Below are 25,611 nucleotides of genomic sequence, written 5' to 3'. Positions count from 1 at the left end.
GTCTTTTTTTTTTTTTTTTCCCTTGAGAGTGTATTTCAGTGGCAGTGTGAGTAACAGGTTGCTTAAACGGGAGTTTACAATATTCCTCTAAGTTAGACATCATAGAATTTGATAGCACATAGGACTGGAGTTCTTTCACTTCCATGTTTTCTGCAAAACCAGTTAAGAACAAACCCCAAACCAACCAGCTGTGTGTGAATATGTAGATACACACACATTACAAAAAGAGCTGAAGAGTATTTACACATGGTAAGTCACAAAGTGATCAGGATATCAATACTGAAATAAAGGAAGCCTGACTGGCTGATTGAAACACAAGACAGAAAGTAGTTACTTGTTTTATTTAATTACTTAAAAGCTTTTAAGAAATCACCATTAAATATATACACATAAAGTTCTAAGCAAAAGATAAAGCAAATCATTTTGAGTGCAGAATCACTGCAACTAGATATAAATTAGCAACAGTATTATAAAGTAGATATTAACCTGTTTAAAAACTGAAAAATTGAAATCAAAATACCAGTGACCAAAATATGTAAGTGTTGAGAAAAAAAAAATCACCAAATCATTAGTCAGACATTAAAAATATTTTATTTTACATTGACATTTGCAACAGTTATGTTTAATGTTCCAAATGACACAAAAGTGTCTTAAAGCATTTATATGCAGTCACATACAGCTGATACAAGCATGCTAGACATGCTGGAGAGTACAGAATACTTTTCCTTCACCTTTAACAAGAGAAATTCCAGTAATGCTAGCTACACCAACGGCATTTAAAAGATAAATATTTATACACAAGTTTCTGTCAGAGCTGGAAAGAAAGTTCTGTTATCGTAGACTTGAAATTTTCCAACATGGTGATCAAAAGAAAAAAAATCCAAACCCAAAAATAACAACAATAGAACTAGTGGGAAACAAATATTTATTGGAGAACCATCTTGGTTTGTAAATCATTCCCTGGCATACAGATAAGCTTGTAGCCTTAAGGGAGAGGGGGGGAAAAAAAGAAAGAAGAAAGAGAAAAAAGGGGGAAGAAAATAAAAATAAAAAAAGAAGAAAATAAATTAAAAAGAAGAAAATAAAAAATAAAATTAAAAAAGAAAATAAGAAAAAGAAAGAAGAAAATAAAAAAGAAAAGAAAAAAGAAAAGAAAATAAAAAAGAAAAAAAGAAAATAAAAAAGAAAAAAAAAATACAAAAGAAGAAAATTAAAAAGAAGAAAATAAAAAAGGAAAATAAAGAAAATAAAAAAGAAGAAAATAAAAAAGAAGAAGAAAATAAAAAAGAATAAAAAAGAAAATAAAAAAGATAAAAGGGGAAAAAAATATAAAAGGGGGAAAAAGATAAAAGGAAAAGAAAACAAAAGACAGGGGGGGAAAAAAAGAAAAGAAAGGGGGAAAAAAGAGAAAAATAAAAGAAAAAAAGAAAACAAGAAAAAAGAAAAGAAGCCACAAACTATTTCCAAACCTTGCATTTCTGTAATTTTCATCAGCTACTGGGGATGTGTTAGTAGGCCAGAACTGTAAAGTGCTTCAAGAGCTCAGCTCAATCTTTTTTAAGACAACAAAAAAAAACCCCAAACCCACTGCCCTGCCCTTGTGTTAAGCAATAAAATACATCTTTCTCCGACATTGCATTCCAGGTTTTGGTTTTCACATTTCCTCTGTCTTTCAAATAAATCTGCTACATTTATTTTTTCTTGTAATGTGCCATCTTACCAAAATAAAGGAAAAAAAAACAACAAGAAAAAAAGGAAACTATTTACTTATTTTTTTAAAGTCAAGTAATCAAAATCTTTGCCTGGCAACAACAGCCATTGTTTTTTTTGTAAGCTACTTGAAGTGAGAACTTGTTGCTTGAATTAAATGTTACCACTTTTACATGAAAATAGCCTGGCTGCTAACCCCACACACAACCTGAGAAGGCGAAGGGGTACGCTGGTGCAATTCAGGAAGACCAAGCACAAAGAAACTGGGGGCATTTATCTTACAAAAGTGCTACCATCATCGAAATAACAGTGCCTTAAAGTAGTTCCACCTAAGAGATGTTATCCTCAGGCTATTGAAACACCTTTCTAAAGTTACAGAGATTCCCAGCTGGATGCTTGTAGAAGCATGCCCCCACATGCCTGTGCTACCTTTCATTAGCTGACCATTTAATAACCTATTGTTTCTGTGATTGACAGGTTTAAAATGCTCCTTCTTTGAAAGTATCCAGAGGTTTGTTAAAAAAAGAGGAATAATTTTTTTTTAATGTTTACATATATATATAAACACAAAGTTAAGAGATATATATAAAAACAAAATGAAGATATATATATATATAAAAACAAAATGAAGAGATACATATAAACAAAATGAAGAGATATCTATAAACAAAATGAAGAGATATATATAAACAAAATGAAGAGATATATATATAAACAAAATGAAGAGAGATATATAAACAAAATTAAGATAGATAGATAGATAAACAAAATTAAGATAGATATATAAACTATATATATATATATATATATATATATATATCTTCATTTCTAGGCGTGTAACTGCAGCACTGAATTTAATGGGAGCTTTCCTATGGTGCTCAGACCCCCTAGCTCTTTTTAATAGCAGTTAAATGTCAAGTATAAATACAACAACACAGTGAAACATACTCCTTTGACAGGACCTGGGACAAGACACTACGCAGCTGCTGCTAACAATAAAGAGCAAAACTGATGTTTAATTAAAATAAGTGGTGGTGGTGGTTACGAAGTTGTGTTTAAGCTTGCCTTTCCTCTGTGAAAGAGTCGATATTCCAACGTGTTAACTACAGCCACAGTGGAATCAGCAGCTCCTGTTTACTCCCCAAAGCATGGAGAGGTCCACGTCTGTACAGCGTGTTACAGCGATGCGATTATCATCATCTCGGAGAGGGAGCTACCTCTCCGTTTGCCCTGCTAAACTTGACACACCTCTCCCCGTGTCTTCAAATAGAAGTGCCTAAAGTCAAACATGTTGGGTGAAAGCCTGGCCCTTGCAAGGTCAAAAAAATGAAGAAAACAAAAAAAATTAAATCAGGCAGTAGTTTGAATGGACCTCATCCCGAATTTTCACTGGGAACAGCTCTCTGCAATCCCCTGCGTCTCCAGCAAGCCTGGAAGTGATGTCATTTTTATTAGTATTTCTAACTTCCAAGCAACCACGCTCAAGAATTTTGGCCTCCAGTTCTTGAGGCATGATAAAACCAAGGTTTCCATAAACACTACAGGAAGACCAGAGGAAGATATATTTATATCTCAAATTGTCAGCAGCATACAGTTTGTGCAAATGTTTTGCTGATGTTGCTGAGCTACTTTTTAAAGTTAATACCTTGGCCGGGGGGGCGGGTAGGGGGGGTGTAATTTCATCACCAATGTCAAATGACTTCTGAAGAGGAAACTTCTCCAATGCAAATTACAAAAAGATGTTCTGGATATACTTGATATGATACACCAGCTTTTAAGATGAGGAATTAAGTTATCTTTATTTTCCAGATTCGAGGCCTGCACTCACTAAAGGCAATATTTTAAGGGCCGAGTGTCAGCAGAGCACGACTTGCCCAATGCTGGGATTTTAATAGTCACAAAACCCCTAAATGTGCTGCTAGGTAGCATGCAGACCTGAATCAACACATACAACAAAGCAACACAGAAACAGTATCAAGGTTTGTTTGGAAAACGTTTTTTAAGGGCACGTAAGTTGTATGGATAATGTATCTTTTAGGTAGACGTTGCCAGCCAGCTGCGTTCGTGTGGTAAGCAGTAAACGGAGCAGAATCTGCTGTGTATTGCCCTTAAGAGAGCAATACAGGAATGATTTTTCATGATTCTTCAGAAGCTGGGTTTTCTTTACATCTGCATGAAATGCTGTCATCACTGGGTCCTAGCCCGGAGGATGAACTGCAGAATAGGGAAAAGGGAGGGGAAGGGAGAAGGAGGGGGTGGAAAAAGGCAAAGGAAAAAAAAAAGGGAGGAAATTGGTTTTCACAACACACTCAAAGCCTGAGTAACAGAGGAGAACTTTAATTATCTCCAGTCACAAAGAGAGACAGGAAATTTGGACTTTTAATTAGCCATTTGGAGTGCAGTTGGATATTTTTTTAGCAAGATAATTTAAACGCGAATAATTCAAGTCTGACTAAATGAAATTCACATAATCAGAATGCAGATAATTGAATTTCTACTGCATTCATTAATTCAGTGTGGAGGTGTGTGTGAAGACTTCTATGATGAGCTGTCACAGCTCAATAAAATCTCAGTCAATTAATTTTTTCATTATCTTAGTATTACATCAACAGGGGGAAAAAAAAAAAGAGAAGTGAAGCATGGGCGTGTGTACGTACGTATATATAGCCTCAGAAAAGTAAGGGAACACAGAAATCACCTCTCTGAGTCGGAGTCTGCATTGTTTTCCCCTTTTTTTCTCTCTTCATCCTCTACAGGGAAACGTCTGTTCAAAGAGGCAAACTTATGAATCGCGTCAGCAACAGAGTATTTGGTCTGCCCAGACACACAAGCCTCCATATCTTCTGGGCTTAGCTGAGTCTGTAGGAAGAGATGAAGCCTACTGTCTGAGAGCAGCAATGCATCTTGTAGGATCCTGGAAAAGGGGGCGGAAAAAAAAAACAAACCTCAAAGTCAAATGTTTTTCTGCAGATGCACACAGATCTATTCTAAAGTGTTGTAGCAGAATGGATTCGAAATGATGCCCTGCTCTTTAAGTTTTCAGATGAATCCTAAATCAGGAACAGAAGGTAGTGGACACATTAAAATGATTAGGTGCGTGTTACTTTCTTACTACGTTATTTGGAACTTTAGGTGAGTCAAAACACAAAGCTAATAGTTAGGCACATCTGCTATTTAGAATAACTTCAAGGCCATTTCTTCCATCTAACCATCTGTTATTACCACATGGATAAATTAATGATTTTTAGGTAGTTGAAGGAATATACTCTTTGGAAAAATTTGGTCTCCGTTTGACAACTATTTTTCCTTTTTTTTCCCCATAGCTAAGGTTTGCTAAAAAATTACACATCAGCAGTTTCTTTGGTGGGGGAAAGAAGTGTGTGCAGAGACGGAGGCCTTCACACACAGGCAGTGCCAGGACTCTGAAGTACCTGTAAAGAACACAGCCAACACCAGCCAAAACAATTTACACTTCTCCAAATGCATGTCCGTTCAAGCTGGAAAGAAAACACTAACACTGAACACTGATTCAATGTTACTTGCAAACAATTTTTAAGGAATCTTAGCAAGTCTTGCATTCCAGCCATTCTTTTCCAAAGTTCATTTTTTAATCTTTGGCTTCTATATGCATTTTAAATCGAGTCTCCAAATAAATTCAGCAGAGAGTCTTTATTTCTAGCAGGCGTGAGTGAACAAAATGCGAGACGTTCCAGGTAACACTGGAAGGTGTAAAGCTACTTTTGTAAGGTCTGGGAATTGAGGGTCATCATGTTTAAAGTTAGAAGAACAAAAAACAGGGCAACTTTGCTGCAGCATCTCTCTAAACAAGGCATTATTTATACACAAACCCTAGAATGATTAACAGGAGAATTTTACTTTACATGTCCATGTAATTTTACTCATGTAGCAAAGTCAGAGCCTATGACCACGCCAAACAGTGGTCCACAGAAAATTACTAAGTATCTTATGGGGTGGGGCCCCAACCACCTCTCCATATAAAATACATCTCTAACAAGGTATCAGATGAATCCTAAATATGAGATGAATCCTAAATAAAATATATCTTTAACAAATCAAAACTCCCATGAGTCAATATTTACCTTTTTCTACCCATTTAGGTTACAGTCATTACCAAAACCACTCATTGCTATGCAGTAGGAAACAAAAGGTAACATTAATGTAAGAACTAGTAAAAGCAGAAAGAAAGATTGCATTCTGTAGCTACTCTGACTAAAATGAAAAGTATAACTGATTAGTTCCTTCTCTCAAATAAGATTAATGGTGTGCCTGGACTCTAATGTTTTAAAACACAAATACACTCTGAAAACTGTTCTCTGAAGTGGTCAGCATTACAATAACATTTAATAAATACACAAGAGGATTTCTGGCTTCATCTAAGCCTATAAAATCTGTCAAATCAAAATAAGTAATAAGCAATATCTAACTGAAAATGTGGGATCTTGGTATTCATTCATATTTCATTTGCCTAGGTAAACACATACAAGGTCTCAACCAAATAACTCAAACTTTGACACCTTCCAATGAGAAAAACGTCTGCAGTGACCCTAATGATCTACCAGGTGCAGCTGAAATTCGGTCTCAGAAGAACCTGGGTTTGCTGAAGTTCAAAATAAGCACTTTCATACCTGGAGAGAGCCCTCTGAATTCAATCTAAATTTCCCATGATTTTACTTTAAACTAAAGATAGCAAATATACATCTGTTAAATAAATCAAGGTACACAGTGTAGTAATACAGCATAAGACATTTCTTCATAGTCTAAAAGAAGCCAGCAAAAGCTTTGTGAAAAATGATTCAAACCACAGAATTTGCAGGTCTCCACACCTTGGCAGCAACAGCTTCACGAATGCAGTTTGAAAAGCCATCATTCAGAGGCCCCTAAGAGACGATTTCAGCCTTGACTCTTGATAAACATACATTCCACAGGCAAACATTGCAACAAAAAAGTAAAAGCAAAACTATCACTCCACACGCAATAAATCCACGCTGTAATACTCTATGCAACTGTGGGAGTAAATACTCCCCTTCCTCTTCCTTTAAGCAAAAAAAATAGACAGAAAAACATAAAAAGAAAGAAAAGAGAAAAAACAAGACCCTCAACATGCTGGAGTTTACTGTAGAGTCACTAGAGTTAACTGTTTTTCCCAGGCTCACAAGCACAATGAGGGGATGCATGTTTCTGCAATGCTTACATTTGCGTGTCTAATACCAAGTAACCCAACAAAGAGGGGGGGGGTAAAAAAAAGCCAAGACATCAAATTCTGTGGCTGGCATTTAGTTTCACAGATTTCCCACACACCCCCACCCCTGCCATACCTTCAAAAGTTTCCTGCCAAGCAGGGAGAAGACAAGTAACTAACTGTTCATGAGATTACACTACACTTACAGCTCTGGTGCTGTTTGAAATGTATTTTATTTTCTTTATAAAATAATGGGTAATCTTTAAAATTGATTTTAGATGGTTTGAGGCATTACACCAGAGAAGTAATGAGCACTAATGTCAATGCTATTGGACACAAATTCATTTTAGCTTTATTTCATGTCCAGTACAATTCTGCTAAGCCTTGAACTGCTAAAGCACTGTTATTAACTCGGCAGTAACCTAACACATGGAACAGCAAACAAAAGTGATAAGAGTGCAGACTGATCAGGACCTCAAGGCTACTGTCCTTTTTCTGCAGCTATAATTCAATTTCCAATTTTACTTTACATTGGACTCATTATTTCACAGCAATTTTCTTTTCTGCTTCACAGTGCCATCTGGAGGTGAAAGGAGTGAAGGGAAACCAAGGCAAAGAAATGGAGAGATGTTCATAAAGCTGATCACACACACATGTGTATATATATATAGAGAGAGAGAGAGATACACATGTATGTTCACCAGGATGGAAGGGACCACAGCCTAAATGCATTTTGCAAACTATTTAAAACCTGAAAGCGAATATCTGAACACCTTTTCAGCCAGTCATACCCTTAAAGCATTTCTTCTTTCTTTCCATTAAGAAAATAATTTCTCCCCTCCTACCCCCCCCCCCACACTCACACCACCCCATCCCTTCCCATCTGAACCAACAGGTTAGATTGTTTTTTTTAATTGCATCCTTCAAGCAATCAGAAGGGAAACTGAAACCTGTGCTGTCTGTAAGTGTTATGCTTTCCTGTTCAGAGCACTCCTTCCTTCTACAGAATAACCACACATTTGTCACCAGATGTTACTGGGAGTATTAAGTGCTGGTCTAGCAGTTGCTCTCTAGGGCTTCTGCCATCCTGGGGACTCACTGTGTGAAGGGCTGCACATCTCAAAAATTAGATTTGGCTCTGAGGACTTGAAAAAAATAAAAATCAAAATTACAAACCACCTAACAGATTAAAAAAGCAAGAAGAGGAAAGGCAGAGTGTCACAACATTGCTGCGAGCTCGGGCGTCTGAGCGGAGGCTGAAGGCATGCGCAGTGTGAACGCGACCAGTAGCACTCCCAGCGCTCCTCCAATAGTTTTATTGCAGCCAGAGTCAATGCAAAGCTGCAGTTACAGGGATGTAAATCAGCTCTCGCTGCCGTCACGCTAATGGAAGAGTCAGGGCTCACGGTGATAACTCCTGCAAACTGACTGAGCAGATTTCAGTGAACAACAGACTTTCCGCGCACACCTGGAACGGGAATGAAAGGCTAAACCCTGCCAGCCTTGAACCCATCAGCAGTCATTACTTGTCAGAGATCTCACTCCTCTCGGCCAGATTGCTCATGTGCATAATGACTATTTTATGTGATTAAGGGGGCTGCAGGGTAAGGCTCTTACATTTGAATTAGAACTAATAAAATCATTTTTTATTCACAGCCGTGTGAGTCTTTGTTTGCAAGCTCTCAGTGAATGTTTGTGATCGCCAGGCAGGGCTGAAAACCATCACTTCGCAACCAGAAGGCATAATGTCGTTCCTGAAGCAATGCTGCATACTGCATGAGAAGTATTTCTCCTTCCTCATGTTATGGCAGGAACGTTTACAAAAGACAAAACATGTGTTTTGTCTTATTTGGACAAGGTCCAAAATCTGGTTTTCTTCAACATGATTTTATTAGGTATATTATACACTGTTCTGCTGGAGGACAACAACATATGGCTGAACAGTACAACTTAATCCTAACTAAAGATTTCCTGTATCTACTGTAACCTAATCCAATGACAGATGCACACTTGCATGTGTGTGGAAGGTTAACACTCTGATTTTGTTTTCAACAAATTTATTCTGCCCGTTTACATCATATCATGAGAGCAAGGGGAAGAGAAAAACCAGGAGAGGCAGGGGATGACAGCCTGTGCTGTGGTGCCCTCTATCGAGCATCCAGCCCCTCAACCCCTCGCCTCAGCCTGAAGCAAACAAAGCACCAGTTTCCTCCTAAAAAAAAAAAAGCAAAAAGGAGGGGGTGGGGGGGCAAAAGGCAACTGTGTTTCCTCCTTCATTTCTTATAAGGGAGGAAATGTTACTGATAGCAAACAACTGTGAAGCAACTGTTAGGCATCTGATTGTGCGTACGTGAGGAAAGGATTAAGTGACTCACGCCTGCTGGGCATTACTCACTTCACTCACCAGATAGGAAATACAATCAAGGCTCCATTGCAGAGAGGCAGCCAGCACTTGTCCAAGGGACATCCCACCTGTCCCAAGGCCACCGATGCTCCTGCCTGAGCCCTAGCAAGATGGTATCCATCCCTTTTGGAGCCAGTATCCAGCTTTCCACATCTCTGAGACAGCGCCAGTGGAGACACCTCCTGGAGAGTCCTCCGACCCTACACCAGCTCCAATTTATGGGACAGCCACAGGGAAGGGACAGAGGTGTGAGGAGGAGGAGGGTAAAACCTCCAGAGAATGACTCTGCCTTAGGCAGATGAGTTTTGAGTGGCTGGCTCCCTCCAGCACCAAGTGAGCCCCATGTAAAGCCATACAGAGCAGCAACGCTGTGGCTGTCCTTCCTCTACTGTGGATCCAAACACTACACTTTGCAAGACTCCTGTGATGTTTTCCACCTCATCATAAACTGCACATTTGAAAGGTACTTGAAAGTGAATCCTTCTTCCTAAACCACATACATTTTGGGGATCCAACTGTATCCAATAGGAAAAAAAACCTCAGTGACTGAAACCCAGCTTTATCTAACAAGGTTTTGGTAGGTAGCTCTCCAATCAGCAAACCCAAAAGATCTCCTGTGATGATCTAAATCCCAAAGTTAAACCTGTGCAGCTGCAAAGGGATAAAAGCAAAGAGGATCTTACAGGACCTAATACTATAAGACAGTGGTTTAATTCTGACCTCTAATTTAAGAATAAGCTTTTCCTATGAATTTAAAGACATCCCTCAGAGGATGAGGATACTTACCAGGAAAACCCACATCATTTTCCTTATTCATACAAAATCATTCATAACTGGAAAGGGGCAAGCTGACTTCCGTGAATGCAAATGGCCTCTTGAAATATTAAATTATGCCCAGGCAAGAAGTGAGCTTCACAGCTCATCACTCAGAGATAATAACCTGCAAGACAAGGTCTTATCCCGCATTTGTTCAGCAAAGCCAGATGAAAATGGGACACCTGTTTCCAGATTTCACCAACTTTGAGTGCTTTGCTTTAGTTTCCAGCTGCTGGCCTAATTTTCATGCTACTGTGCTCAGCAAAGAGAGGTTTCAAAAAGGCTCCAAGTACACACCTTGCCCCATGCTAGCTTGTTCTGGAGTGACACATGAAGGAGGACAAGAAAACTCTAGAGCCATCCACATACAGGCAACATGGAGCTGCTCCCAGGGCCAGAAGTTGATTACCAGAGAGCCTCCTTCTGCTCGATCCTTATTCCCCGGGCATGTGACTCCTGTCTGGGCAGACCCTACAGTGACCTGCTCACACAGCAACAGGCATGGGGCACACACTCAGATTGTGAGAGACCTAAACTCTGTTTCAGAGATGGCTTGGATGTGATAACCTCACAAGGCACAGAATGCAGAGAGAAGCTCAGGTTCTTGCATCACACGCAGGCATTTGGAAAATGTTACCTGTGAACTTCTCCCTTGACAGGTCCACAAAGGCTCAAATCCCATTTCTTCCCACTGCCTTACAGCTGCACCAGCAGGGCTGTGAGCTTGTGGTAGTGACTGTCATCATTGCTAGAGCAAACTCAGCACTCAGCTTTGCAGTTCTGGCTTACACTGCCACCACACAACTACTTTCTGTCTCCTTTCCCACCCCTTCCAATATACCAGGGAGGTACTGCTTTCCCCTGGCATTGCCACGCTACAGAATGTGCTGCATTCAGACCTAGAGCTATAGTACAGTTAAGTATGTATATACATATATAAATATATGTGGAAAGTGTCCCTGCCCATGGCAAGGGGTGGAAACTAGATGATCCTTGAGGTCCCTTCCAACCCTGACAATTCCATGATTCTATTACATATATAGATTGATATCACAGGCTCACAGGATGTTAGGGGTTGGAAAGGACCTCCAGAGATCATCTAGTCCAAACCCCCTGCCAGAGCAGCACCATAGAATCTAGCACAGGTCACAGAGGAATACATCCAGATGAGTCTTCAAAGTCTCCAGAGAATGAGACTGCACAGCCTGCTCCAGTGCTCTGTGACCCTCACAATGAAACAGTTCCTCCTCATGTTCAGGTGGAGCCTCCTGTGCTGTAGTTTATACCCATTGCCCCTTGTCCTATCACAGAGTGCAACTGAGCAGAGCCTGTCCCCTCCCTCTTGACACCCAGACCTCAGATAGTTATAGACTTTTACTAAATCCCCTCTCAGTCTTCTGTTCTCCAGACTAAAAAGTCCCAGGGCTCTCAGCCTCTCCTCAAAGGAAAGTGCTCCAGTCCCCTCATCATCCTTGTAGCCCTCTGTTGGACTCACACATACATGCAGGCACTTGTTAATGAATCCCACACATTCTGTTTCAGAGGAAGAACCTTTGCTTCAGACTCTTCTGTTAAAAAATGGGGAAACCCTCATCACAGCAGCCTAGCTGAGCCAGCAGAAAGACCCCTCCTGTGAGCAGCAGCACAGAAGAGCCAGCCAGCAGAGGGCAACGGCACAGCACATAAGGTGCCAAACCAATTCATCACAACACAACACTTACCTAAAATTCCTCCCAACTGTTCCCCAGGGCTGAGAGAACTCTGACACCTTTCTAAACATAATCCAAGTTCAAACATCCCTTACAAGAGGGATGCCTCTTTTCCCACTCCTGGACTAAGGCAGAATGCTCCACATGCTGTCATTTTCTGCTGTCAGCACCCATTTAAGCCACAAAACTAGAGAGTGGGTGGATGTTTTAAGAGAATCTTCCTCTCTCTTTTGGTTTTCTGAAGCACACAGTAGCTGTAAATATTTGTAACACTGACACACTGTATCTTGTTACCAGGTTGGCCTCTGCCATTTTAAAATGAGAGTGGTTTTGGAAATGCACAACTTTGTGAAGCAGCACAGCTAAGCTAGAACTACTCAGGCCCAGTGACCTGAATTCTCATGCCACTCATACGACCATTAATATCACTTTCAGAAGCACAGGAACTCTATTTCACCCTCCTCCTTTCCTGAGCTGCAGGTAAAAAAAACCCCTCTGATCCTTTTCTGCTTTCCCTTCCCCCTGTCACATCATCCAGTATTTATCAGCAATCCTTTTGGCCATAGATCCTATCTAACTGTGTACAGAGTATTATTCCTGCAGCAGTCAGCTCTCCCTGCCTTCAGCTAACAAACATACCTCAGGACCAATGATTTGCTGTCTGTTGGACAAGCCTATAGTTATAATACAGTGAATGAAAAAGTAATGAGTCCAATATTCTTCTACCCACTGAACACAAGGTCTACTTAATGCCCACTTAAAACCTACTTAGGTGATTTTTCCTTCGCTTATTCAGCCATGAATAGTCTTTACTGAGCTTTTGGGGTTCTTTTTCCACCATGCCCTTACCTGCAACAATGGCTAAAGACATCCTGAAAATATGTGCACAATTCTGGCCCCAGAATCTACTCTCACAGCAGCAGTGACAGCAGAAAATTACACTAACAGGACCCCTCCCACTGCAGAAGGTGAACTTTTTACAGCAGCAGGATTGGGGTACAGCAGTAGGACTGAAACTCACACAGTACTCCCTTGTAACACAGCTCAGACTCCAGCTAAGTCTGATGAATGATTTTACACAGATTGCAGCTGTACTGAAAAGGGTCACAACTGTTTATTTTAGTGGGCCTGGTAAACAAAGTAATTGGCTTTATAGGAAATATCTGTGGTAGGAAATCTCACTACAGAATTTTTGGAGGCTCCCAAGGGTTTAGCCCACAAAGACACTGATTTTCCACGAACGCAAAGTGGGAGAAAAGTCTTTTGTACATGAACATCTAGGTCATTCTTCCAAGTTAGAAACAGACATCATAGAATTGTTAGGGTTGGAAGGGACCTCAAGGATCACCTAGCTCCAACACCCCTGCCACGGGCAGGGACACCTCGCACTACATCAGCTTGCTCAGAGCCACTTCCAGCCTGGCCTTAAAACTCTCCAGGGATGGAGTTTCTACCACCTCCCTGGGCAACCTGTTCCAGTATCTCACCACCCTCATGGTGAAGAACTTCTTCTTAACATCCAATCTGAATCTACTCATTTCTATTTTTGCTCCATTCCCCCTAGTCCTGTTGCTACTTGACATCCTAAAAAGTCTAGCACCAGCTTTCTTGTAGGCCCCCTTGAGATAAAGCATCTCCCCGATTTAGTACACAAGTGAGAAGAGACAGAAATCCGAACTTCTTATCTATAACCAATGCACTGAAACCCAACAGGAAAGCCCCAGTTGAAGCTCCCTTACAATGAACAGCGCTGAAGTCACGTGGATGAAAGATGACTGCGCCAAGAAACCCGAATGTGTAATGCGTACAGATGACCACACGGTGGCGCCCAAGTACCAGGGATGGGCTATTTTAAAGCGGCAAGCATCACCTCATTAAAAACGCCAACATCCCCAGCGCAGCACAGTATCACAGTACATTAGAGGTTAGAAGAGACCTCCGAAGACCGAGTCCAACCCCCCCTGCCAAAGCAGGATCACCCAGGGTAGTCCACACAGGAATGCATCCAGGTGGGTTTGGAATGCATCCAGAGAAGGAGACCCCACAACCTCTCTGGGACAGCCTGTTCCAGGGCTCTGTCACCCTCACTGTATAGAAGTTTCTCCTCATGTTGAGGTGAAATCTTCTGTGTTCAAGGGTGTATCTGTTGTTCCTTGTCTTATTATTGCGCACCACCAAAAAGAGATTGGCCTCGTCCACTTGACACCCACCCCTCAGGTATTGATAGCCATTGATCAGATCCCCTCTCAGCCTTCTCCAGACTAAACAGCCCCAGGTTTCTCAGTCTCTCTTCACAGCAGAGATGCTCAAGTCCCCTAATCATCCTCGTGGCTCTCTGTGGTAGACTCTACTTACTTTTCCAGGAATTCTTGCAGACCCTGCCGGCGATGGTCCACATGATGAGGATTGTTCATGTTGAAAAAGGGAGTTTTAGATGGCAGTTCAGGTAGCTGTCTTTATAAACAAGAAGCAAATGCACAGTTAAAACCCAATCAAAAACACAGGATAAAAATGCAAGAAGCAAACATCGCCCCTGAGCATGTGAAAACCAGGGGTAGGGCTCCAGAAGCTCACCAAATTGAATTTGGGAACACAAGGATGAGAAACCAGAGGGCTTCTCACACACCTCAGAGGGAAAAATAATTTAATCTGATTTTTCTGGCCCAGTTATTAAGCCTGTGCACATGTCTGGGTAGACCTCTTATAGCTCTTACAGAACATAAGCACATCCTAAAAGTGCAGAGAGGAAGTATGTACACTTCTACTAGATAGCTGTTTCTGCTGCCTCTGTGTAGCTAAAGGAAACCCAGCTCAAACCTGTGCCAAATCAGGGGCTGGGAGCCTCACCAAACAAAGGCTGTCAGTACAAACCACATTCTTCTGGGTTTGGAGCTGAGAAAATGCCTTACACAGAATAATAGAATTGTTAGGGTTGGAAGGGACCTCAAGGAGCATCTAGTTCCAACCTCACACTACACCTCACACTGCATCAGGTTGCTCAGAGCCACATCCAGCCCGGCCTTCAAAACCTCCAGGGATGAGGCTTCCACCACCTCCCTGGGCAACCTGTTTCAGCGTCTGGAACAAACCTGTGCTGGTAAGAAACACAGGAGACTTTCCAGCTTTGAGTTGTGTGTTTCTCAGAATTAAGATCCTCCCCTTCCATGCCTGACAGACTATTCAATAGCCACACGTTAAAGCTGCTCACATCAGCACCGCGTTGCTCTGGAGCCTCTGCCGCAGCCAAACAAACTCTCGGAAGCGGCGTCTGACACAGGATGTTTTCCTTGTAAAGCACATGCTGTTTGTCTGTTGGGAAATAACAATTAAATAAAGAAATATATAAAGATATATATATATATATATTTCACTTTGTAAATCAGCTTAAGCTAAAGTACAGGCACGGTATTAAGAGCACGGCGAGATGCTAATCCCTGAGACACCAATGGAAAAGCTTGACGTGAATTGGGTTTAGGTTAAGGATTGAGCTTTAATCTTGGACAGGACTGGTGACACCTTTTACTGCTTCTGAGGGAAATATTTTTCATCACTTTTCTCTTTTTCTTTTTCTTTTTTTTCCCCCCCATTTTTAAAAGCAAGATATCAATTCTGGCACAGCTTGCAGTAACAGGAAAAAAAGGCCTCAGGAAAAAAAAAGCTCTCTGCAGATAACGTCAGTCTTTGCAGGAGGGAAAAAGCAACCAACCAACATTCAGCTGTTCTAGTTATAATCCTACAAACACTTAGCTACATACAGAATCACAGAACCAGTCAGGGTTGGAAGGGACCACAAGGATCATCTAGTTCCAACCCCCCTGCCATGGGCAGGGACACCCCACACTACATCAGGCAGGTCAGAGCCTTGTCCAGCCTGGGCTTAAACACCTCCAGGGACGGGGCCTCAACCACCTCCCTGGACAACCCATTCCAGGGCTTCAGCACTCTGATGGTGAAGAACTTCCTCCTCACATCCAGCCTGAATCTCCCCACCTCCAGCTTCATTCCATTCCCCCTAGTCCTATCACTACCTGATATCCTAAGAAGCCCCTCCCCAGCCTTCTTGTAGGTCCCCTTCAGATACTGGAAGGCCACAATTAGGTCACCTTGGAGCCATCTCATCTCCAGACTGAACAGCCCCAACTCTTTCAGTCTGTCCTCACAGGAGAGGTGCTCCAGCCCTCTGATCATCCTCATGGCCCTTCTCTGGATACCTTCCAGCACCTCCAGATCCCTCTTGTAATAGGGGCTCCAGAGCTGGAGGCAGTACTCCAGGTGGAGTCTCACCAGAGCTGAGTAGAGGGGGAGAATCACCTCCCTTGACCTGCTGGCCACACTTCTCTTGATGCAGCCCAGGACCTGATTGGCTCTCTGGGCTGCAAGTGCACACTGAGAGCTCATGTCGAGCTTCTCATCCACCAGCACCCCCAAGTCCCTCTCCTCAGAGCTGCTTTCCAGCCAGTCACTGCCCAGCCTGGATTTGTGCCTGGGATTGCCTCGACCCAGATGCAGGACCCTGCACTTTGCTTCCTGCAAAATGCAATCCTGTTCAAATCAAATCAATGAAACAAATGTGACTGCTCTCCACATTTGGAAATGTTCCCACAGAACACTATTAGTTGGCTAGAGGGGGAAAAAAAAAGTCAATTCATCAAAAGACTTTAATTTCATCAGGGAAATTAAATGCTTTTGACAAATCTTCCTGCAGAGCATACATTTAGATGAAATGACACCTACCAAAGAGAACTCCATTATAAATCTGCCTGCAGTCCAACCCCACCCTTAGTCATTTGCCAGGAGCCACAGCTCCTAGACAGCCACATGACAGGCCTAGAGGGCCTAAAAATGACAGCTTTTGGGAACAGATGAGTATCTGGGATACAGGATCACAGGAAGTAAGGGGTTGGAAGGGATCTCTGGAGATCATCAAGTCCAACCCTGCTGCCAGAGCAGGACCATAGAATCTAGTGCAGGTTGCACAGGAATGCATGCAGGTGGGTCTTGAAAGTCTCCAGAGAAGGAGACTCCACAACCTCTCTGGGGAGCCTGTTCCAGTGCTCTGTGACCCTGACAGTGAAGAAGTTCCTCCTCATGTTGAGGTGGAATGTCCTGTGCTGTAATTTATATCCACTGCCCCTTGTTCTATCAGAGGGTGCAGAGCCTGTCCCCTCCCTCTTGACAACCAGCCCTCAGATACTTACAAACATTAAATCCCCTCTCAGTATTCTCTCCAGACTAACCAGCCCCAGGTCCCTCAGTCTCTCCTTGTAGGGCAGTGCTCCAGTCCCTTCATCATCCTCGCAGCCCTACCTCACAATTTAAGAAGCCAGATGCTTTGGGTGCTGGGCAGAAGGGGAACACAGCTTGTCTAAAAGCCTGGCAGACCCAAGATTTTGAATCCATTGAAAAGCATGGATAGAACTGACCTAGAGACTTGGTCTCTGAAAGCCCTGTCACTGTGCTGGTAGGAAGCTGAGCTCATACCAGCTTCAGAGCTGCCCAGTGCTGAATCATGTTAAGACTGGGTCTAAATGACACCACCCCAATTTAGCAGCCCCTGAGAATGCCAGTAATGTACTTCTGTTCAGAAGCACCTAAACCTGTGAAGCAGCAACAGAGCACCCACCCCAACAAATCTACAGAATTTCTATCTACCAGAAGTCAAAAAGTCTGATTGCTTTGGAACCAGTACTTAAACTGCATTGCAAAATGTAAGTTTCACATCTCTGGTTGCCACACAGGAGAGAAGTACTTGTCAGGATGGATACTTAATAAGCCACCATCTGACTGCTTGCTCTCATTATGCTGAATGCTTGACTCTCCCACACAGGAAGGAAGTGCTTTCAGTCTTGTGCCAACCATGAACCATGCAACTCTGTGCTCCCAAATTCTTCACTTGATAGCAGATACACCTCACAAAATATGTTTACATTGCAATTAAAATCTAGAAATTAGGGTAACTCCTTCCATATGTCATCCACCAAAGAAGAGTAATTAACAAAACAAAATTATGTATAGCAGAGATTTAAGACACAGGAGAACCATAAGTCTAAGTGCAGTCCCATTAACATATGGTAGATTACAATTACAAACCCAAATGTAGTTGCTTGACATATCCAAGCATCACTGAATTAGCATAATATTAATGTCAAGGTACACTGAAAATGACTACCTTGCAGGAACCAAATAGCATGGGGGGGGGGGGGGGGGAAATAAGGACAACTTAAAGTACAAATAACCAGATAATTACTTGAGAAGAAAGTTGTTTTCCCATTAATAACTGAACATCAAAATTCTTCTGTAAGGTCTTCTATAAAGACATCATAGACTATGACAGTTCTTCTATTTGATAAGTAAAGCTAAGAACAGTCTCTGTTGCAAGACACTGTGGAGTGCCTATGTGAACACAAGACAGGGTTCAGCTCCCAGATATGCCAGACCTACTACATAGCCTTTGGCCAACCCACCTTACTTGTTCTGCTGCTGCTCAGTTGTTACAAGGAGAACAATATCCTCCAGCCTCCCAGAAGCAGTGTAAAGAAATTCCATTAATACAGAATCACAGAAACATTCAGGCTGGAAAAGACCCTCAGGATCACCAAGTCCAGCTGAGAACCCTACACTGCAAGGTTCACCCCTAAACCATATCCCCAAGCACCATGGCCAAACCACCTTTAAACACATCCAGGGCAGCCTCCAACCACCTCCCTGGGCAGCACATTCCAATGCCTGACCACTCTTATCCTAAAAGTGTTTCCTAATGTCCAGTTTAAGCCTACCCAGACACAGCTTGAGGCCATTCCCTCTTGTTCTAATTACCTGTGAGAAGACACCAGCACCAGCCTCTCTACAACATCCTTTCAGGTAGCTGTAGAGAGCAAAGAGGTCTCCCCTCAGCCTCCTCTTTTCCAAACTGAACAGCCCCAGCTCCTTCAGTCACTCTTCATCAGATGTATTCTCCAGGCCCTTCCCCAGCTTTGTTGCCCTCCTCTGCGCTCTCCCCAAAGAGAACCATGGCTTGGAGAGAAACAGTAGTAAGACCCAAAGAACCTGTGCTGATGCTTTTATACTTACATGAATAAATATCTCATAGTCTATGTAAGAATGCCAGGAGTCTTCTTTCTGCATTCTGGGATCTCGCACCAAGACAGTTACAAATTCCTGCAAGCGCATAATACAAACAAGTAAGTAATTTCAGAAGACAAAGGCAGCCTGAAAGCCTCTTGATTGCTTCTGCTGTTCCACAAACTGATGTGCTCAGATTAAAAGCTGAACTGCTGTTGCATTGAATTGTGCAACCCTATAAAAGGAGAAGCAAAAAGCAATGAATCATCTGGGCTACAGCACATGGCTGGGAAATTCCTCGCCAAACTGCTAGCTGCAAAGGAATATTTCAGATTAAGTAATGCTGTGAAAAGCCATACATGTTTCATGCATGGGAGATTTGGTGGCCCCTGTAGCTACAAACTGAAAATGTAACACTCAAAGTCATGTGTAAAAGAGAAGTAGGTGTTTTTTCCCACCCTTGTAGAAAACATTCACAAAGAACGTGCTGCAAACCTGTTTCACGTACCAAATACATACATGCAGCATTGGATTGGCTTCTAAATTTGTCATTGCACCTATATATTCTTCAATCAGGTATTCACACCCATTGATTTTAGGGGTCTGAGGTCAAGTGGTCCAAGAAGAGCTGAAGCACTGCCTTTTTTGTCTGTGCCCTAAATGACTCACTCCAGCATAGTGGAAAAAGGATCACAGAATTATTAAGGTTGGAAAAGATCTCTAAGATCATCAACCCTGGACGAATGGAATGGAATGGAATGGAATGGAATGGAATGGAATGGACCAGGTTGGAAGAGACCTTCAAGATCATCGTGTCCAACCCATCAACCGATCCAACACCACCTAAACAACTAACCCATGGCACCAAGCACCCCATCAAGTCTCCTCCTGAACACCTCCAATGATGATGACTCCACCACCTCCCCAGGCAGCCCATTCCAATGGGCAATCACTCTCTCTGTATAGAACTTCTTCCTAACATCCAGCCTAACCCTCCCCTAGCGCAGCCTGAGACTGTGTCCTCTTGTTCTGGTGCTGGCTGCCTAGGAGAAGAGACCAACATCTGCCTGTCTACAACCTCCCTTCAGGTAGTTCTAGACAGCAATAAGGTCACCCCTGAGTCTCCTCCTCTCCAGGCTAAGCAACCCCAGCTCACTCAGCCTCTCCTCAAAGGGCTTGTGTTCCAAACCCCTCATCAACTTCATTGCCCTTCTCTGGACACGTTCCAGCAAGACAACAGCCTTCAACATATTCAATGCAGGGAATTCAAGATCTCAAGCCTAGTGTCCCAGATGCTCTGTGGAAGGAAATTAATCCTTCTCTGCTGCATATGTTTCCTGATACAGTAGGAATTTAAGCCACAGGATATACCTGAGGATGCAGGACCTGGATGCTGCTGTATCCCAGTTTGCCCATCAACCTGCCCAAGGAAGCAACACTGCCACACTGCAGAGCATAATTCTCCATTTAGGAGGGGCAATGATGTAAGAATACTTGTCAAAGATTTTGTCATATATGGTCTATTTCCTTTTAATTCCTACATTTCTGTCATGATTTATAGGGATCACAAGGAGTACTGAGAGGCCTATGGGCATTACTGTCTTGTAACAGAGCATCATTAATAGGAACTGAAAAAGGCTGAAGAATTATATGTGCCTAACCATATTAGCAAGCAGCAAATGGGCTGCTCCACCTCAGCTGCCTGAATAAGCTATTCACCCAAAGAGATAAACCAACTACTTAATGACTCAAAGAAAACCATAGCATTTTAAGCTGCAGATATGGCCTCCCTAAGAGGAAGACATTGCACAAGATCTCCAGGTACACAGGAATCAGTTGTGGGAGGAATGCAAGTGTCTCTGGTACTTAAGTAGTATGCTTTTGCATAAATTAAGACATTTTAAGCTAGAAAGCTCTCCAAATATATCTCTTCCTGCCCCAACCACAGATGTCAGAAAAGAAACCTTTATTCTTCAGCCAAGCCTTCTCCCCCCACCACACACAGTTCAGTGTGCCACCAGCTGCAGCCTTCAATGGGCTGCCAGGAGAACAATGACAACCTTGAATGGGAAAGACTTGGGTTTTTTTCCCTGAATAGTCATTCCACTCTGTGCATGGCAGGGAGGTGTTCATGGCCTGGAATAAATCATTTTCCACGCTGATTTCCAGGCAGTACTGCTAGAAGGTTGGGAAGCCCGAGCCTAGTGGCTGGATATAACTCATGGTTTTATCTCACTTGGCCCAGCTCCTGCTCACAGCTCCTGCTCTGCATTATTGCTGGATACTCTTTGGGCGCATGTCACAAGCACCTTGGCAAAGAAAGGTGATTCCATTTGAAAGGCTTCCACCATCTCTGATGCTTCATTCCTCACTGAAGAGCAACAGAGGCCAAATCCTCCTCTGCAGCTTTTTAACCCCTCACCAGCGTGGCACTACAGGAATAAATGAGCAGAGCTGTAATCCCTCCTTCTACCAGCTGAGGGGCATAACTTTACTCTTACAAAAATATTCGTGGGAGACATGAGGTAGTTATTCCCCATCCTGAGCAGATCCTGAGCAATGAATAAAGGAAAGGAAATAAATTTGTGGCCATTTTTTATTCTGCCTGCCTCACTGGTCATCATATTCATCACACATATACAGGCACAGCATACTTCTGGGCCCACTTTTGTAGCATCTGCTTGTACCCATAGTCTTACGTTCTCCCAAGCTTTGGTCTTCCCTGTCTCCCGTTTCCCTGTGTCCTACTCTTTCCCAGAGCTGTAACTACTCCTCCTCAACTGACTTTTCTTTCCTGAGCATTAAATGCATCAGTCCTGCAAATGAAGAAGAGGAATTATACGAGGAAGCTTCAAATGGGAGACTGCTCTCCTCTTCCCTTTAACTGCTGCAGCCCAAGAGTCCCAACTGCAGGTAGCCTGCTCATAATCTAATCTTAGTCCTCCTGTCATCCACCATGGAACCAGCCTCTCATTTCCCTTCCTTTTGTCCAGGTTCCTCAAATCACTTCCAAGTAACCTTCCATAACCCTCTCCTTTGTTTAGAATCAAAATAATCTTTGGAGTAAGAATGTTTCTTTCAACCTCTATTATACCAAAGGATCATGATGTGGTTAGTAGGTCAAAAGAGGTTCTCCTCCCCCTCTACTCTGCCCTGGGGAGGCTGCATCTGGAACATTGTGTCCAGTTCTGGGCCCCTCAGCTCAAGAAGGACCTCAGGGAACTGCTTGAAAGAGTCCAGAGCAGAGCCACAAAAACGATTAAGGGAGTGGAGCAGCTTCCTTACGAGAAGAGACTGGGGGAGCTGGGGCTCTTTAGCTTGGAGGAGACTAAGGGGTGACCTCATTAATGTTTGTAAATATGTAAAGGGTGAATGCCAAGAGCCTGGAGTCAAGCTGGTTCTGGTGATGCTCAATGACAGGACAAGGGGCAGTGGGTGGGAGTTGAGGCACAGGAAGTTCCATGGAAACATGAGGAAAAAAATTTTCACCGTAAGGGTGAGAGGACACTGGAACAGGCTGCCCAGGGCGGCTTGTGGAGTCTCTCTGGAGGTATTCCAAACCCACCTGGATGTGTTCCTGAGTGATCTACTCTAGGTGATCCTGTTCTGGCAGTGGGATTGGACTGGATGATCTTTTGAGGTCCCTCCCAACCCCTAACATTCTGTGATTCTGTGTGATTGAAACATACTATTGGATATGCTCTGGGTTAGCCTTGGTTTCCCTTGCAAATCATTCCAGACCACATGATTTACATTAAAAAAACACCAAAGCCAAAACCACACAAAAACAAGCTAACAAAAAACTCTGTACACTTCTAATTTCCAGTTAAATAGTCCCAGAGTTTCAACACTGAGGAACACAGGCACCCTTCAGACCCTGCCCACAGAAGAAAGCAGAGCAGCCGCACATGCTGTGGCAGGCAGGTGACCAGGCAGTGCATCACTGAGCCAAGAGCAAAAGTGATCTGCAGTACAGCAAAGCACCTCAGCAAACTGCAGCCCTCACACATAGTCACTACCAGCTCAGATTTGAAGCACCACAATTTCAGCAGCAGACTGTTTCATTTCTGTTTGGTTTTTTTTTTTCCCCTCCTCTGATTACCAAAGAATGCTGACTTCAGAATGAAGCAAGATAAACATTAAGCAACCTGAAAACAAACCCAGAAATGTACAGCCTTTCTCAAAATCTATGGTTACTTCCCCTACAAAACCCAACTGGAATCCAGGAAGTGTTTTTCCCAATTCTTGTTATAGTTTCTGCTGCTCTGAAACAGTGGCATTGCACACCCACACTATCTTTGACCTTTAAACTTCCTCCAGGATAAAAGACACCACTGGGACAACACTGATTTAATCAAAGCAACCCTAACTGCCTGGTATAGATGCAGGCAAATCACAGAACCACAGAATCACCAAGGTTGGAAGAGACCTCAAAGATCATCGAGTCCAGCCTGTCACCACAGACCTCATGACTAAACCATAGCACCAAGTGCCACATCCAATCCCCTCTTGAATACCTCCAGGGATGGTGACTCCACCACCTCCCTGGGCAGCCCATTCCAATGGCTAATGACTCTCTCAGTGAAGAACTTTCTCCTCACTTCGAGTCTAAACTTCTCCTGGCGCAGCTTGAGACTGTGTCCTCTTGTTCTGGTGCTGGTTGCAAACCCCTACTGGCTACAACCTCCCTTCAGGTAGTTGTAGAGAGCAATGAGGTCACCCCTGAGCCTCCTCTTCTCCAGGCTAAACAATCCCAGCTCTCTCAGCCTCTCCTCGTAGGGCTTGTGCTCGAGGCCTCTCACCAGCCTCATTGCCCTTCTCTGGACACATCTCTGCACAATGCAATGGATTGCTCAGAGACTAGGATGAGCCAGAAGCTCTACTATAGATAATTTGATCACAAAAACTGTTTCTGAGAAGTATCTTTTTAATATTTTCCTATTAGGAAAACAGAAAATCTGACATGGAACCAGCTATTTTTAGTGTGGGGAAAAAAAGAGATCTATCACAGGGAGGAGGAATAAAAATAATCTCACATTGGATGATTATTTGCATTAATCATTCCAGCTCCATTTTAATTCAAATCTCTGTGCTCAGCACCATATCAGGTGATAACCTCATGCTCCATGGTGCCACTTTTACACATCTGATTAGTCAATAGCCCCTTGAAGAGTCATTTTCCACAAAGATTCTGAGAAAAACAGTTTCCCATCAAGTTGCCTATTAGCAAAATGCTCAACCACAAAGGGACACGGGGCTTTTCACACCCTAAGTGTGGCACCCTCACATGTGCTGAGTAGTGAGGCTGATAAGAGGTTAATTAACATCTGAGATACAAGAATCTGTTGAAACTTTCAGTCTTCCCTGGGACAGAGAGAAAAGTAGGCATGGAAGTGTGGCATGGGCCACAAGAATCAGAGTAATCAGCATTCAGACCCAGCTCCAACTATTACATCCTACAAAATACCTTAAGGCTGATGGAAAGAACACTGAAATGCAAGTCCTTCTCTCTTGCCCTTGTGCCCTTCTCTCTGAGCCCCTTATGCACAGTCACTTATTCTCCATCTCTCTGATGCAATGAATATTTGATTCTTCCATCAAACTTTAACAGAGCAATCTGGCACAGCAACACTCCAGAATATGCTGTAGCCTGGCAATTAAAAGCATGAAGAACAAAGCCAAATCTTTCCCGGTCCAGGTGAACTGTAGTGAAATTCAACCTACAACCCCAAAACTAGAATCCTTCCTTATAAAAGCATAGAGGTTACTTACTTGTTTTTCATGTTTTGGTGTCATCTTCACTGGTTTGTATTACAATAAAATACCAACCTGGGGAAAAAATAGAAGAGAATACATCAGATTGACATTTAGTAGTTATTTGAAGGTCATTGCCTCTTCTTCTAGACATTAGCAGATGACAGAAAGAGCAAGACTTGGTGCTATATATAACAGAAAACACATCTGCATTAACTACATCTATATTATTATATAGATGTATATGTTTTTTACAAGCACTGGGTTAGTCTCCTTCTGTGGATATTTGTTGTACATGACAGTCCAGTGATGCTTGTCCATCTCTGAGAGTCAGTGCTGTTCTTCCTTGCTCCCCCAGCAGTCCCAGGGCTCGTCCCTGCACCCACCTCTCAAGAGCTCTGCCCAGCCAGCATCCCCAGTGCACAAACACACCCATGGCAACGCCACCTGTGCTTTGCTTCTAGGCACCCAAGCTGTGTGACTGCAGCTGAGGTCTAGGGTCACTAAAACATCTGAGCCAGCAGAATCAAAAGCCCCTTCTCAGCCGTTTCTCTGAGATACGTGGAGAAACAAACTGTTTGGATCTCGCAGCCTAGCTAAGACTCAGGCTAAATTTCATGGCATCTGTGATTTTAAAACCTCCAGGTAAGGGAGCATGTAATTGGACCAAATAATTTTAAAAGAATCTTGACATGAACATGTTTTAAATCTGCTCTTTCACTGGAAGTCTCAATACATTTTTAACTACCTCTGCAGTCTGATAAAGCAGCTGGTTTGCTCAGAACAGGTACCCACACAGAAAGAGCAGGGCAGCTTTACTCACTTGTCTTACAGACCCACTGCCTGCCTAAAAACAATTGCCTTGGAAAAGGATTTGCAATTTGCTTTTCCTCTTTCACCTCTCCCACATGGCCCCCAGCCACCGCCAGCTACAAAAAAATCCTGTTGTCCCCTCA

The 25,611-nt window shown here is 42.8% G+C and overlaps 1 protein-coding gene across 1 annotated transcript; it reads right to left on the bottom strand.

Moving 5' to 3' along the window:
- Positions 1-3,711: 3,711 nt before the first annotated feature.
- Positions 3,712-24,731, bottom strand: SNX10 (sorting nexin 10). The gene is made up of 6 exons (XM_009908705.2): positions 24,674-24,731; positions 18,911-18,997; positions 15,048-15,148; positions 14,195-14,293; positions 4,409-4,624; positions 3,712-3,924 (listed from the first exon to the last, which is right to left on the bottom strand). Exons 1-6 carry the CDS (start codon positions 24,695-24,697, stop codon positions 3,846-3,848), a joined length of 606 nt encoding a protein of 201 aa, XP_009907007.1. The 5' UTR covers positions 24,698-24,731; the 3' UTR covers positions 3,712-3,845.
- Between the last annotated feature and the right edge of the window lie 880 nt (positions 24,732-25,611).

This window comes from Dryobates pubescens, chromosome 4 (genome assembly GCF_014839835.1).
Source record: "Dryobates pubescens isolate bDryPub1 chromosome 4, bDryPub1.pri, whole genome shotgun sequence".
In the NCBI taxonomy this organism is placed as follows: Eukaryota; Metazoa; Chordata; class Aves; order Piciformes; family Picidae; genus Dryobates; species Dryobates pubescens.
The sequence above is the reverse complement of the archived record's forward strand: the minus strand, read 5'-3'. Positions and strand labels throughout refer to the sequence as shown.